We start from the raw sequence: 17,014 nt of genomic DNA on the forward strand, positions 1-17,014 counted from the left end.
AAACACACACACACACACACACACACACACACATGTTAAAACTTATCCAGTTCTAGAACTGTGTGTTATGGCCAATTAAAAATTACAATTTCATGTATTCAACCAAACACTAGTCAGAAAATGGTAAATCTAAAGAGAACTTAGAGATCTTTAAGAACAATTTTCTCATATTATAAATAAAGGAACAGAAACATGAACAGATAAAATGACTTTGCTCAAGTTAAGACAAAATTTTTAAGTATTTTAAATGATCATTAAACCACAATATGTGAAGTTCTGTGGAATGCAGCTAAAGCAATGCTTAGAGGAAATTGTGTAGCTCTAAATGCTCATATTAGAAAAGAATAACAGTACTTGTAGCAATGATTTGAAGAAGTTAGGGAAATAAAAGCAAAATAAGTTGCTGGAAGGAAGTAAAAATATAAAAGCAGAAATTAATGAAACAGAAGAAAAACAACAGCAAAAATTAACAAGGAAAGCAGTTTGTTCTCAGAAAAAATAATAAGATTGTTAGCAAGTTTAAAAAGAGAAAAAAACATGGGTGCCTGGTAGCTCAGTTGGTTAAACGTCTGACTCTTGGTTTCAGCTCAAGTCATGATCTCGTGGTTTGTGAGTTCAAGCCCTGCATTGGGATCTGAGCTGACAGCGGGAGTCTGCTTGGGATTCTTTCTCTCTGCCCCCCTCACTTGCTTTCTCTCTGAAAATAAATAAACTTAAAAAGTGTTTTTAAAAAAGAAAAAGAGAAAAAAACACAAATCATAAGTAAAAGAGGAGTTTTCATTATGGACTCTACATATAACAAAAGGGTAAGGAATTTTAGGCATAATTTATGTTTTAACACATTTGACAACTTAGGAGAAATTGTCAAATTCTTGAAAGATATAAAATACCAAAACAAACATAAGAAAAATTGTAATTTGTATATCCATATACCTATTTTTAAACACTGAATTTGTATTTTAAACTCTTCCCATGAAGAAAAATTCAGGCTTAGGTGGTTTCAATTCTTAATTCTTATTTCAGTTCTCAATTCAAGTGAGAGATGGTGAGTTCTCTCAAACTTTTCAAAAAGAAATAATGCCAGTCTCACACAGATTATTTCATAATACAGAGCGAGAGGGAAAATTGTCATTATAACCCTGACAAAAGCTGGCAAAGATTTTGCAAGTAAAGGATTTTATACACCCATATCTATCATGAACCTAGGTGGAAAATTTCTTTAAATATTAGCAAATCCAATCTAGCAATATAGTAAAAGAGTGCATATTATGACTTGGGTTGATTTAAGTAAAAAATCATTTAAAATAATTTACTATACTAAAAGAAAAAAATCCTACTATTATCTCAATAGACGCAGAAAAAGTATTTGACAAAATCCAAAAGACACTAATTACAAAACTTTCTGCAAACTAGAAGTAGGGGACCTCTCCCATTGTGGTAAAAGGTGTCTATAGCTTACATAATATTTCCTGGGGAAATACTGAACACTTTCATGCTAAGTTCCAGGTATCTGCTCTTACCACTTCCTTTCAACATTGCATTTGAAGCTCTAGCCATTACGATATATAAAAGAAAATAAAGAATAGATTGGATAAAAATAAAAAGAACTGTCTTTATTTGCACAAATATGAGCTTCTACATAGAAATTTAAGGAATCTATAAAAAGCTACTGGAACTGATAAATGAGTTTAACAGGGCTATAGGATCAATTGTAGTTCTGTATACTATCAACAAACAACTTGAAAATAAAAATTTAAATACAATATGACTTATAAAAGCATAAAAACAAAAAAAATATTTGGGAATACATTTAATTAAATGCATATAATGCCTGAACACTGAAAACCACAGAATATTGAGAGATTTTTAAAGATCTGTCTATGTAGATTGAGAGATATACCATGTTATGGATTAAAAGATTTAATATTGTTAAGATGTCAATTCTACGAGGGGCACCTGGGTGCCTCAGTTGGCTAAGCGTCTGACTTCAGCTCAGGTCATGATCTCATGGTTTGTGAGTTTGAGCCCCATATTGGTCTGTCTGCTGTCAGCATAGAACCTGCTTCAGATCTTCTGTCCCCCTCTCTCTGCCTCTCTGTCCCCTCTCTCTCTCAAAATAAATAAACATTAAATTTTTTTTTAAAAGATGTCAATTCAAAAAATTGATTAATATACCTAGCATAATCCTTATCAAAAACTGTTAACAGACTTCTTTGTAGTAGTTGAAAGAAAAGATGATCCTAAAATTGACATGGAAATGTAAGAATCTAGATATAATCAAAACAATTTTGAAAAAGATTAAGAAAGTTGGAAAATTTACACCTTCTTATCACATGACTTAGTAGAAAGTTAAAGTCATCAAGGCAGTGTGTTATTGACATGGAGTCAGGCAAATAGATCAATAAAATAGAATAGTGATTCCAGAAACAGTCCCATACTTATACGATCATTTGATTTTCTACAAAAGCAGTAAGATAGTTAAACAGTGAAAAGAAAGTTTATAAATGGCAATAGACTGATACTATTAAATATATGGGAGAAAAGGAATTTTATCCCTTACGTATACCATATATAAATATTAATTCAAGATTGACTCCAGCCTTAACACAAAACCTAAACCTATGAAGTTTCTAGAGGAAAGCTCAGGAGAATATCTCTCTAATCTTAGGGGTAGCCAAATATTTCTTAGAAAAGACACGTAAAGCACTGCCTAAAAACGAAAAAAAAAAAGTAGCAAAGTGGACAAGAATGAATTTTAACACTTCTCTTCCAAAAATACCATTAAGGCAAGCCATAGAGTGAGAGAAAATATTTGTACTACAAATATCTGTCCAAGCGCTTGTTCACAAATTGCATAAACTCCTACAAATCAGTAATAAAAAAAATCAGCCTAATTTGATCAGCCACCTCGTTAAAAAGTACACAAATTGGTAATAAATACATACAAGTGTACTCAATATCATTGCTTATCAAAGGATTGCACATTAAAAGCACAGTAAGATACATCTACATCCTCACCATAATAACCAAAGTTAAAAGGATTGAAAATATTAAGTGTTTTTTGTTATGTGGAGAAACTGGAAGTATCAGACATTGCTGGTAGGAATATAAATAATTACAACTCCTCTGAAAACTACTGGCTAGCATCCATGAAACTTAATGAAACTAACATAAGACTTAATATCCCTATGACCCAGCATGCCAACCCACAGGTGTATAACTTGGATAAATTAGTGCTTATGCCCACCAAATGTGGAATAGTCATAACAGTATTACTTATTATAGCCCTATACTAGAAACAGTCCAAATTTGCATCCAAAATAGAAATGAATAAGTAAATAATGGCATAGTCATACAATGGAATATTATACAACAATAAAAAATGGACTAATACAAACAACAATAAATCTCAAAAAAAACCATACTATATGATTCCATTTATATGAAGTTCAAAATTGGCAAAATTAACCTATGATGATTAAAATCTGAACAATGGGTGCCTGTAGGAGGTGAGATTCACTGGAAAAAGTTAAGGGAATTTCTGGAAGTGATGGAAATGTTTTACATCTTGCGTGTTAATTACATAAATATGTTCCTAATTTATGCACTTAAATTTTGTACATAAAATTTTCCTTGATTTAAAGAAGAATATAGCAGAATGACTTAAAGAACTCTAAAAGAGGCTCCTGGATGGTTCAGTCCAACTTCAGCTCAGGTCATGATCTCGTGGTTTGTGACTTTGAGCTCCTCATCGGCTCTCTGCTGACAGTTCAGAGCCTGGAGCCTGCTTTGGATTCTGTGTCTCCCTCTCTCTGTGTCCCTCTCCCACTAGCACTCTGTCTCTGTTTCTCTCTCAAAAACAGATAAACATTAAAAAAATTTTTTTAAAGAATTCTAAAAAAAAAACCCATTAATATAAGTCTGCAATAAATTCCAGCAACTCTTGAAAATTACTCTTAGATATCCAAATAGTATCTTGACTTATATTCTCCCTATTTTTTATTAATTTCAAACCAGACAAAGATTACCTGACAGAATCTTGAGAGTAATGAACTTAATGAGATTGAGTCAAGATGTTTTCAAGATTCACTACCTTATTCTTGAATTTTCTAGAAAGGCGACTGCTATTAATAATGAAGCTTCTAACACGCAGTGATTTTTCACATCTGAAATTCAGGGTAGAGGTAAACCGTTCCATAAGGCTACTTAGTTCCTCTGTCATTCTCAGCGCCTGATAAGCAGTGACTCAGATATCTAAATAGAGATAAAAATGCATGCAACACAAAAGGTCAAGTCTTGGAATAGGTATAACATCATGATATTTGCATGTTTTTGTGATCTGAATTTTTCAGACTGTGTTACTTAGAGTATGAAAATGTCAAGTTTTTCATTTGTTTTTTTGACGGGATTCTTGATGGCAACAATAGGCATTTGTGTCATCCCAAAATGTTCACAAATGACTGTCTTTTCTTGAATGACCTTAATATATAAGGCAAGAAACTTACAGCTCTGAGACGAGTAAGCATACAGGTTAAGGTGGACCATTATAAAATCAAATTATCCCTGTTGGCATTCCCTCTTCAACTATGAAATCCCTTTCAGACTGTAATAAGTTGATTTAGGATTTGAGCTTTTAATAATGGAATCTTCTATTTCGCAGTCTCTGGACTTTTAAAAGTAAGTGACTTTCAAATCCCCTGCAGGAATATACAGAGCAAAACAGGAGAATGTGATGTGAAAGGTCAGAACAAGTGAGTCTGTACTACCAACAGACATGGTTACAAGCAAAACAAGTTTATCTTTATGAGACTTATGCTAATGTATGACATTGATGCCAACAGCTAAAATGTTTCTGTGCATTCAGTTAACTAAATGAATCTCCCAGTACTCTTACTCTGCCATATCCCATATATTAGCCTTTTGGAGGTGTGCCTGTATGTGTGCATGTACACACATATAAATTTACACACACAGAAACATATATGTGTATATGTATGTGTGTACATACATATATTTACATACATATCACTTAATGTTTCAGAAAAATCCAGAGGAATTTTGAGATGTGTTGACTTCTAAGTCAATTTCTTATTAATTTTTCTACTAAGTTCATTTTCTCCAACAAAAGGGATTAAATAGGCATTAAGAATTTTTAAAACACACCGTATTTCTGAAGGAGAAATCAATGCAAACCAAGTTATTTGCATTATTCTTTAAAATTACATCAGTGTTACCCCAACTCTTGGTGTTGGCAAGATAACAAGAAGTTAATACAAATAAAGTTAAAAGAAATACTTCCTGCTACTAAAATTTGTTTCTGCTTCATATTATACAAACCTAATAACTAAGTGAATTTTTCCTTTTTCAGCTGGTTGTTTTGTGTTACATGAAAAAAAATTGTCAGTTATGTAAAATCTATATTTACCAATAGGTACTACCTTTTCAAAAAAGGAGAAACAAATAATTGGAATTACAAGTTTTGGGGAGCAGGACAAAACGATTATTTTATCCTAAATTGTATACTGCCAGGCCCCTTTATGTTCTTCAAAATTACAAGAAGTAGTGTGAAGTGTGTTATTTCAAAATAGATTGTATTCCCCATACTAATATGGGGAATGTATTATTTAGTAATGTATTTAGTTAGGGCAACCTCAGCCAAGGATCTGGCATCAAAAATTCAGACACGACCACCACCAAAAATTGATAAATATAAAGAACCATAGCTATGAGCCCGTATAATAACTTAAAATTTAAAAATCAAAGCTCATAGTTTTAAGAGGCATGCAAGGATACTAATGTCTTATACAATATTTATAACTCACAAAATACAATCATACAATATAAATCTTGCTGCAAGTGAATATGTTAGCTATAGTAATCATTAAACATTTAAACAGTTTTGATGGCTTCCTAGAATTTAGAAGGACAATTTTTAGCAAGAATGAAAGAAGGTAATTAGATGGCCTAAATCCCTTAAATAAGTTGTCCAAAGAATGTAAACTATCACTTCTTCCCCTTCTCCCTCAGTTAAATGTCCCTGTAGAACTTGTGACCCCTCAAATTCACCCTTGGCCTTGTAGTGGCCCTCAAGTCTGTGGTCAGGAGCTTCCTGTATGTTTGTTGTTGGTGTTGCTTCTGTGATTAAAACTTGTTTTCAATGCAAGAAGGTTCTCAAGATTTCTATACTTCACCATTTTGTCTTCAGTTTTTGAAAGCTATAGAAATTCTTTGGCTTCAGATAAAATGCAAAAAAAAAAAAAAAGTGCCATTAAGTCACTGGATTTGACAACTTGTTGACCACTACCAAAGCATTTCATACTGTTAGGAAAGCATAAAAATATTACTGGTCTTTGTCATGGCCTTTCAAAGAAGCAACCTCAACGGCCTCCAAGGGAATTGCTGATACAAGGACAAGTCTGAGCACATCAGGCTGCCTTGTGTTTCCACATTTCTGGGGTCACTTTCTCCCCTTTCCCACCTGCAGGGTCATCCCCAAGAAAAGATGCAGGGATCCAGGAGCACAATTGGGTGACATTGGTTAATTGAGGTCAGTGGCCTTAGGGCCCTGTAATTTTATTCCAACCACTGTACAAGTCAATACACCAGAACATATGTATATTTGGTATTTTACTGATTTTTGAAAGTATATTTTGGCCTCCTGAAGGCAGCAACCTCAAATGAAAGCACATCCTCCAAGAGAAAACTAGATGACTTACACAATGTCTGTTGCCTTGACCCCAGATTTCATCGTTAGGGAGAGTAAATGCTCCCAATTCAGGGACCCAATAAGGAAAATTTTAACGTTTATCAAATTTATACTCAGGGATCCCAACTTTCTCTTTACATATCTTTCCCTCTCCCCTAGTAGTACCCCCCTGTCGTACTGGGTTTGTGGTGCCCCCATAGTCTGGCTATAGGGCCTCCTACTAATCTTGCCCTCATGGTCTTAATTCACCCTAAAGAATAACACCCTGAAATATTTATAAATAAATTAAATAATTAATGTGCTTTAGTATTCAATGTGCTTTAGCAGTGGAAATTTAATACCCTAATTCAATTGTGGAATATAAGAAGCAAATAGAATATAAAATTTCTCCCTCCAAATATAGGGCAGTGGACCCTATATATATCTGCCAAGTGCCTAGGTCCTATATGAAAATGTTGCCATCTAGCATTCTATAAAATTTAGCTCATAGAAGGGAAATCACCACAATGCCTTTTTCAGGCCCAAATTATCATTTTTAGATCAAACAAAGAACTCCTATTATATAGTATAAAAATATACATATTAAAATATCAGATAGCAGCCCCCTAATCAATAAAACCAGTTATATAGGCATAGATCAGATAAGTGTCTACAATATCACATTTCCCATGAAGTCTATGAGGAGCTTTATTTCTATTTTAACAATAGCAATATTATTATTTATATTTTAATATAAACAATGATATTATTCTTGCACGCTATTCTCATTATGTTAAAGATCAAATGCATAATAGTCTTCAAATACAGCCCTCATTCAGATTGCCTTATTTCTATTAGTGGCACCAAAGACTCCTTTTCATTCAGGTTTGAAGCCCAAGATTCATCTTTAATTCACTTCAAGCAATTCCCCACACTGCTGACAAATTGATATTTCAAAAGTAAAAGTCCTGTCATGTCAGTTTCCTGCTAGAAAACTGGGGAGGTCCTGAGGACAGGGGTGGGGAGCCAATGCCTCTCCATTACATGCTCAATTAAGTACCAGTCATTTATCCCGTGGTTTAAAACCATCTAAGATATGCATTAGACATTATAAATACCTCACAGCTCTGTATCTTTGCTATTATGAAGTATGGTTCTTTCTAAAAAATTTTAATTCCAGTATAGCTAACATACAGTGTTATATGAGCTTCAGGTGTACAATATAGTGAATCAGCACGTCTATACGGAGCTCAGTGCTCATCATTGTAAGTGTACTTTTAATCCTCTTCACCTGTATGAAGTGTGGTTCTTACTAGCTAATATTGAATGACCATTTACTAAATATTAGGCAGTGTAGCCTTCACATAAATTATCTTTGATAATCTCAGGATAGTCCTACTAGGTAGATACTATTATATCTTTATTCCTAACTTGAGTTAACCAAAATTACCAAGTGAGGTAACATATGAGGAAAATTCATTCCATCAAGTTGTGATATGTCTGAAATAAAAGAGAGCCAGATGAAAAGCAGTGATTGAAGTGTGTATCTTGTAACTCTGAGGCTAATGGCACTAATAATTCCTTTCCCTCTGTCCCTTAAGCTGGGTGTAAATATTAACTCCAAATGGAATGGGTGTTGTTATTCTCTAAGGAAGGAGCACAGCTGCTGGGAGGGATCACAGAAATTCTACTCCCCATTTTCTCTAAGCTATGACGTAGTCAAATGTTCCTGTTTACAGCTACTTTGTGTACTTCTCTGGTGACCATATCCAGATTTTTCCCCAAACGATTCTGATTTCAGACTTCCTGCTTCTTATGATCAGAGGTATGGTTTCAAGGAAATGCACCAGAAAACATTGTCAATGAATAACTTTAAAGCCAATAAAACATACTGATATGTTATTGTAAAGATCACAATGAAAAGGTGTTAAAGAAGCAGAGGGATTGAAAATCTGAGGTCCTCAAGACAGACACTGCATTGTTACATGGGCTCCACAACACAGCAAAAGTGATGGTCCCTCCCTTTTGTCTTCTGATTCGAGAACCTGGCCACGTGTCCTAAACTGTGGTCTTACATAAGTCACCGTGTGTTCTGTGAAGGTATACAGCCAACAGCTTAGGAGAAGATAGAGCCCAAGGCATCCTTCAAATAGCCAGAAGATCAAGGTGAAGAGACACAAGTGAAGTAGCTTCTCTTTCTTTTGTAAGCACATCCCCTTGAATGCCAAGGAAAGAACCTATGTTCGATGTTGGATGAATCTTGTGATAATAAAGTTTTGCCCACAGCAGCCACTTTTATTTTAGGAGATGAAAATCGAATCAGTTCTTGTGATGTTAAACCCAAACGTACATGGAATTCTTTAACATATGTACTCAATTAACTTACTATGGATAGGATCAAGTAATAAAAATCATTAACATTTCCATTTTCTGAGAATACGTTAAAATGATGCACACAGAATGTAAGGATGTTGAAGATACTCTTCATTTGCTGTGGGAGATTCAATTAATGTTGTTTTATAAGTGGAAAGATGTTTCAAAATATTCATATACTTTTGACTTCAAAAAATAATATAATCATTAAGTCTTCATAGTGAAGATCTGTGATGTATTTAGCATGGGGGGGACAAAAAGCATGAGAATCCACGAGCTTGATTGTTAATTAAATGCCAAATAACACACTAAGATGACTATTTTATGGCAATTGCAGAAAATTCCAAAGAGCAAAGGTTTGTCTCTTTATAATCAAGGGGTTTGTAATACCAAAGCAGAGTCTCCAGGTGCTGAAATGTTCATTTCTTTTTCTTCAGCAATAAGTATGTCCTCAAAAGGAGACCAAGTAAAATTACACCAACTTGGACTATAGTTTTTTTGTTTTATAAAAAAAAAAATAAATAAATACACAGTGCCAATTAAGAAAAGAAAGATGCAATTTTTTTAGGCTTTGTATCTAGACTGCTCGTCGTCTAAGCTTCTCCAGACTAAGCCTGTACTAATGAGCTTTCCTTTCCACAGGGAGATAAAGAAGCTGAGTTAGGACTTCCATTTTCCCCACTTTGTGACCGGAAGTCAACGATGGTGGCCCAGTCACAAATAGGTACTGTTGTGGAGGGTGGGCACATGTGTGCCAGTTTTCAAATGGAGAAACCATGTTGTTTAAAGGGGCAAACATCCATGAAACTTCACACTCCTAACAATTTGATGTTTAGACTGGTCTATATGGTGCTAAATGATAAGGATTTTGAAAAATTCTCACAAAATGAATTCAATCAAGCAGTATTAGTAAACGTAATTGTTATTCTATTTTCAACCTTCTTACAAATGACAGGCTTTCTTCTTGTTTAAGAGACAGCTTTTTTTTGTATTGTGTTGCTGATTATTGTAATCTATAATTTAATCCTTTGCATATAGAACAATTCAATGAAAATGTTAATATATCTGTCCCGTTATTACTAAGTTTGCATAATATATTCAACATGCCAGTTTACATTCCTTTGGAAAAAAAATTCTTATGATATAAGAAGATAAACCAACAAGTTCAACCCATTATTATAACATATGGTTACTATGCTGCATGCTCCAAATATTTGTAATGGTTATCCCCTGAGCCAGCACCCTCATTACTGAACGGCAAGATTAATAAACATTAGGATTGCCGCCTTACCTCTCTAGCTGCTCCAGTACCACCTCCAACAGAGCAGTAGTCAACTGTCAGAAAGAGTCTCGCTCTGACCTTTGCCCCTTCCCATTCAAGTTCCAACAGCTGTTTTTCTAGCCACCATAACACTGGTACCTACCATTGTTTAGCAGCTGTGAGCATAACAGGCTAAGAACCTCCTCAGGGAAACTGGAAAGAATGGAAGTGTCTTAGGCTTGTTGCTGTAATATAAATTGCTACCCGGTTAGCAAGGTGACACCTCATTTGACGGTCTCCGAATTCCAGGCATTGAAAACTACAGACAGAACTTGAAATAACCTACTGGTGGCCAATGAACATTGCTTTGAGTGGAAGGCATCAATTAAAACACAAAACTATTGCAGTTTTCTTGAATTAAAAATGCACCTTAATGTATAACATGACTAAGCCAGTTACTTAAAATGCGAATTCCTTTTATCTGTGTATCTGATGGATGGAATACTCTTCAAATGTGGATCTTTCTGGGTACAGTGTCACTTTAAAAGCTTCCCTCCAATTTTCTCTTATATTCAGATGATCGTCCATATATCCCAGGTGTGTTTAAGGCCACAAGCACTTGATTTCCAGTGCCATACCTCTCCAGGGACACGTAGTGTTGAAATGTGTACACAGTTTAGAGTGGGTTGTCTCCTTCTCCCCATAAACACTGGGCATTGCCCCGTTCTCTCTGTGTGTCATTTCATATCTTGACGAGCACTTTAAATTTAAAGTCTGTATTCAATCCTGACATCTCAAGGTGGTGGAAATAATGCTGTCTCCCAGAGATGTTACTGTTCTCTTTACTGATTTGACAGAACACACCCACGTGCTGTGAACTAACGCTTTACATCCAGAGAATAATAAACAGCAATTTGAAATATTAACACACTGGCAGGAAGCTCTGACTGATATAGTCAGAGGGGGCAAAAAAGTGGGTGCCTTCCTGTGGCCTGAGAAGCAACTTCAATTCTCTTGTTTCTTTGAAGCTTAGATATTATTTTTTGTCGGTCAATAATAAATTCAACAAACAAGTGGAATCCTTTCAGAAAAGTAATGATCCCTGTCACTGAGAGGAAAATATAATCACTCTGGTTAGACTTGAATTTATTGTGAACAAGAGTATAAAAACTGAATATTAAATAGAAAAGCCAATATACTCATCAAGCTTAAATTGCATCACTTCCACTGCTTGAGAGATCATTTTATAGAGCTATTAAACTATCTCTAGATTGGGTTAAAAATAATTTCAGTGGGTAAACCAAACCAGTATGTAGCTGATGCTTTCTACCCGATGCATCAGACTCTTCATTATTACAGATTTTAGAGTTCAGAAAATTGTAGTGTTTCAATTCATCTCTCTCTCTCTCTCTTTTTTTTTTTTTTTTTTGCTTTTGTAGGTTTCATTGACTTCATAGTAGAGCCAACATTTTCTCTTCTGACAGATTCAACAGAGAAAATTATTACTCCTCTTATAGAGGAAGCCTCAAAAACAGAAACTCCTTCCTATGGGGCAAGCAGGTTTGGTATTTTCTCTTTTTTTGCGTTTTTTTTTTTTTTTTTTTTTTTTTTTTTTTTAATGATTATCTTCATTATCTCTTATAGCTAGGTTGGAAATTCTTAGAATTATTAGATAGTATTGCCACCTAGTGGCTCTCTATTATATTGCATCTGCCTTTGAAATTCACTTCATGTCCACTACAAAATATATCAAAGTACTAACAAAGTACTAACTAACTAATATATCAAAGTACTAATGAATATAACACAAGAGTATTCAATACCAGAAGAATTAAAATATCTGAATTTTGTGCAAATGTATGTATTGTGTCTTGGATGTTAGCATATATAGTTGTGTTGGTTTGCTTACAAAGAAACCAGTTACAACCCACTTGTAGATCTAGAGAGATGCCTATATCAACATAAAGCTTGCAGATGATGTGAGTACAACAGATCCATATAACATCTAATGGTAACAGTAGCATCCACTGTATATGCGATCACAATATTTCAAGCTAAACATTTTTCATTGACAAATTTGTTAAGGGATATTATTTAAAACTTCCAGTTGTAGATTAATCATGCTAAATTCTTGTCTATCTGAACACACAACTTTTCCTAATAGCACACCACTAGGTTCCCAAAATGTTGTCCCAATGAGGAAATTGAGGAAATGTTCTCCTGAGAATGATTCAGGTTGGCCCCACTTAGGGCTCCAGAATCGTGATGCCCCATTTGTTATGTTCACCTGTGAACTCACCACCAAGTCAGCTCACCTCAAGTATCTGCTTTTCTAATGAGGCCTAGCCACCTTATAATGCAAGAGCGCTCCAACCTGCTGCTCTGGGTGTCCTTGACCAACCCAGGGAGTTCCAGCCAGAGTCCTGGCCCTCTCCATGATGGGAGAAAAGGAGGGAGGTGAGCAGCCCTGACGCATGCTCAAAACTGGGCCTGAGCACCTGCCATCCTGTTTCTGCAGCTGGCTTTGTGAAGTGTTTCAGGCTTTGTTCCCTCATACCATATCTTGACATTGGTGTTTTCTGGGCTTTTTTTTTTTTTTTTTTTGGTTGTTACTATTAGCATATGCACCTTTATTGGGTTCACCCAGTGTTGATTTGTTTAGACGATCAAATATGAAGGGCACCATGAACGATGGAACCTATTCCCCAGACTACTCCCTTGCAAGCGTGGACCTGAAAAGCTTCAAAAACAACCTGGTGGACATCATCCAGCAGAACAAAGAGAGGTGGAAAGAGTTAGCTGCACAAGGTATAGTTGTTTATGAAGCCTTACTACTCTCTCTTTCTGTCTTAACTCTTCCTCTGGGATTTCGGATTTTTTCCCCCTAGATTTCTTCTTTTATGGAATACACAAGCTTTTGGTGGTGCTTGGAATTGGCTACCCTTTGATTATTCATCACAAGGTTGGCTTATCTGTTAAAGAGATTCTGCTGTGTTTATGTCATGTGGACTGCAGAAATCTGTGCCAGTGGGTGGCAGTGACATGAATGCAAAGGATGGGGCAAGAAAATGGTGAAAAAACTTTATGTGGCAAATTAACCTCCTGTTAATTTCTGGAAGTGCTTTTAAGCCTGTGTTTTAGGCTTTGCACATGGCTTTTGTGTTGCATTAGGAATGTAACACTCAGTGTCAGAGACTTGGGTGTGTTTTTTTGTTCAATTTTACTAAGTTACTTCTTTGGGTGACAGTTCCATTCATGTGTTGGAAAGAATCATTTGTAAGTCTTCCCTTAAAGGAAACAAATGGGAAGCTAGTGTTAGCCATTTCTGACATGTTTTCTGATTCAAGTACATTTGTTGTTTTTGTTTACAAGACGTGAATTTGTAGCAGTCATTATCTTTGTTCAGGAAATTAGCTTTCTGATTTCAAATCTGGCCCCCATCTCCCCTCATGCTCGCTCCTGTCCATAGCCCTGTGTCTCTCAGGTGCTGTACTCCCTGCACGGTGGCCTCTGGCAGGTTCTTGAAATACTCCCAGAGCCTTTGCGATGATTGTTACTTCAGCCAGAGATGATTCTCCCCTTAGAGTTTTCTGCAAGGCTGAGTCTTCCTTGGCTAGCAGTTTGTAGTATGTATTTACTTTTATTTTGAAAAATAGCACTTAATTAACTCAATTTTCACATGGACCTTATAAGGTATATATTATTATTATTCCCCTTTTACAAATAAGGAAACTGAGGCAGAAGACAGTGATGTGACTTGCCCCAAATCCCACAGCTAGTAAGTGAAGGAGCTAGAATTCACTCTTTCTCCCCAATGCAGTGCTCTAAACCTTCATGGTAGGCAGCTCCACCAGGAGGCCCTCCTTGACCATGACAAGTATGTCATCTGTCCTATTTTTCTCTGATTAGGGCCCAGTTCAGTCGCTTCAAAGTGGTATCACTAGTCCGTAATTGATGATATTTATTTATTCCTTTTAAAGTTTATCATCTGTTTTCCCCAGGGGAACATATGATTCACACAAGTTGGGACATGGTCTGTTATGTTTTCCAGTATATTCCTTAGCTTGTAGCACAGTGTTGGGCATATCATAGGCACTCAGTATATATTCATTTAATTAAATAACTACTTAATGGTGTCACATTATTTCTCCACCTCTGCTATTAGGAAATAAAAGAAATACCATTCTAATGTCTTCATCTGACTGTGTAACTTACATTTTCCTAAAAGTCTGATCTTTGTTGAGAAGAAATAGTTTCCCAGGCTTTGGTGGCTCTATACAGCTATCATGAGGGCCACTTCCTGTATTCACACAGCACCACCGCCCCCCCCCCCCCCGCCACACACACACACACACTCAGAATGGCCCTGTACTTAAATCCTCTACTATCATCATCTTGAAATTCTTAAAAATTTTTCAGTCTCAGTTTTATTTTATATGGGGACCTGTAATTATGTAGCTAGCCTTAGCCATTACAGAGGGTCTTTGTAATACATTATTGTCACTCAATAAAAAATATAATGCAATATAAGACCCAGATGGCCAAACTAAAATATTGTCAAATCCATCAAATTGGAGACTTCAAATGATGAGAATTGCCCCTCTCTATGGACAATTACTGAAGCACAGTAAGATATAAATCCCAAAACTATAAGTCATTTGAAAACAGGAACAATGTCTATCTCATTGTCATGATTTTCTCAGAGCTAGCATGTCTCGGCATACTGTAGTTGCTTTAAAATTATTTAGTGAGGATAGTTTTGAATGAATGAATAAATGAATACTTAAATTCCACTTTGAATGTATTTATTCAGAAAAGAAAACAAATAGATATATTAGATATTCAGCGATGCAAGGAAGAGAGGAGGGGAGTAAGAATTCTGAAATCCCTCCTGTATGCCAGGCATTTGACATGGATTATCCTATTTCCTCCTGCAACAGTCTTCCTAACTAGAGGTGACTACTCTCATTTGCTACATATGGAAACTGAGGATCACACAGCTTCTAAGCGGTAGAGTTAAAACTGTTCTGATTCTTTACCCATTTTCCCCACTGCATGCGAGCACCTCCTAGTATACTACCTTTTCAAAAAAGTTTGAAAAAGTTCACTTGAAGCCTTTATCTTCAATGAACCCAAAAAATCCAATTGACCAAAACACACTCTCCTCTAAGAAAGTTTTAATTAAAATAAGCAACACTACGCCCCAAACATCAACCTGTCACCTGGAATCTGTCATAAACCTGTGAAGGAAAACCCTTTATCAGAATTGAATTAGTGACTGCAATTTTTCCCTTTTTAATAGACTTTCTGCCACTATGCTCTACTGAATATTTTGTTGCACACAGTAAACTTTAGATCTATATAAAGTTCTCAATTTACATTTCTGGAATTGAGTGATAATATCTGACTCCTATAGTTAGATAAGATAGAACCAAGATTTGAACACAGGCAGCCTGGCTTTAGCAAATTAGAATCATGGATCGTTTTGATAATATAATTTCCAAAGGATAGTTGTGTAGGGTACACACGTTTTGAGTAAAGCAAATACTGCCAGATTTGTTTTACTTGTAACATTGCATGGTTGGTTGCTGTTTCCAATGCAGTGGTGAACTAGATAAACTTAAAGAAATATCTCATGGTAAAAATAAATAAATAAATAAATAAATAAATAAATAAAATGCTGGGTGAAATATTGCTAACAAGAAAATGACAGAGACAGTGCTTCAAGAACTATCTCCCTGTCTCCTTGCTTGTAACAAGTAATGAAGAGTACTTTGTTTGTGACAACAAAAAATGAAAGAAAGAAAAAAAGAGAAATTGATGTCCTTAGAACCCATCCAAATAAAGATAAAACTGAAATTGAGAGAGATACAGAAACTTGGAGCCAGAATCTCTCTGGAAGGTATCTGCTTACCTTTGCTGGAGTCCTGGGTTTGCAGACTGAGTTGACCACCACACAGGGTTTTTATGCCAGAAGTGCAATCACCATATATTTTTTTAATTTTTTTAACATTTATTTATTTTTGAGACAGAGAGAGGGTGTGAGCGGGGGAGGGGCAGAGAGAGAGAGAGAAAGAGAGAGAGAGAGAGAGAGAGAGAGAATCCGAAGCAGGATCCAAGCTCTGAGCTGTCAGTACAGAACCCAACACATGGCTCCAACTCACAAACCATGAGATCATGACCTAAGCAGAAGTCAGACACTTAACTGACTGAGCCACCTAGGCGCCCCTTCAATGCACCATATTAAGGATCAAGGGATAAAAACCTAAGATCTTAAGAGATGCAGAAAGAACATTCAGGAAAATTCAGTATTTATTCATTATAAAAATTAAAATTAGAGGAGCCTTTTTAATCTAGTATTTCTGTTTTCCTGCTTTTCTTGCCTTCATTTTTACTGCTTGGGTTGTTTATTTTTTCCATTCCAATTCATTTCCTTAATGGTGTGAAATATTTACACTTTATTCCTATTATTGTCATGATTAATTAGAAAATTTTAAATGCATAATCAATAGTAGATGACAATGAAGTTAATTACTTTACCCTTCCACAAAATAACACAAAAACCTTAGAAAGCTTTGTCTCTGATGTTCAAAAATGTTTTTAAAATAGATTTTATATTTAATAATTAAAATTTAAAAATCGTCCCAAAAATTTAAAACGTATTCTTGAAATTCAAGAATATGAGGACAACAGCT

General features: G+C 35.3%; 1 protein-coding gene across 14 annotated transcripts in view; it reads left to right on the forward strand.

Annotated features, from left to right (window-relative positions):
• The window catches only part of PDE1A (phosphodiesterase 1A), a 329,201-nt gene that overhangs the window by 284,161 nt on the left and 28,026 nt on the right, over positions 1–17,014 (forward strand). For 5 of the 14 annotated variants that reach the window (XM_049615391.1, XM_049615395.1, XM_049615403.1 and 2 more), the window contains 3 exons: positions 9,701–9,782; positions 11,759–11,879; positions 12,967–13,442. In XM_049615391.1, the coding sequence (XP_049471348.1) occupies positions 9,701–9,782; positions 11,759–11,879; positions 12,967–13,207 (444 nt within the window). In that variant the 3' untranslated portion in view covers positions 13,208–13,442. Of the gene's footprint in view, positions 1–9,700; positions 9,783–11,758; positions 11,880–12,966; positions 13,443–17,014 lie in introns of those variants that run through there. The other 9 variants (XM_049615392.1, XM_049615393.1, XM_049615396.1 and 6 more) reach the window with 5 other exon arrangements.

The sequence above is a fragment of the Panthera uncia genome (assembly GCF_023721935.1).
Source record: "Panthera uncia isolate 11264 chromosome C1 unlocalized genomic scaffold, Puncia_PCG_1.0 HiC_scaffold_3, whole genome shotgun sequence".
In the NCBI taxonomy this organism is placed as follows: domain Eukaryota; kingdom Metazoa; phylum Chordata; class Mammalia; order Carnivora; family Felidae; genus Panthera; species Panthera uncia.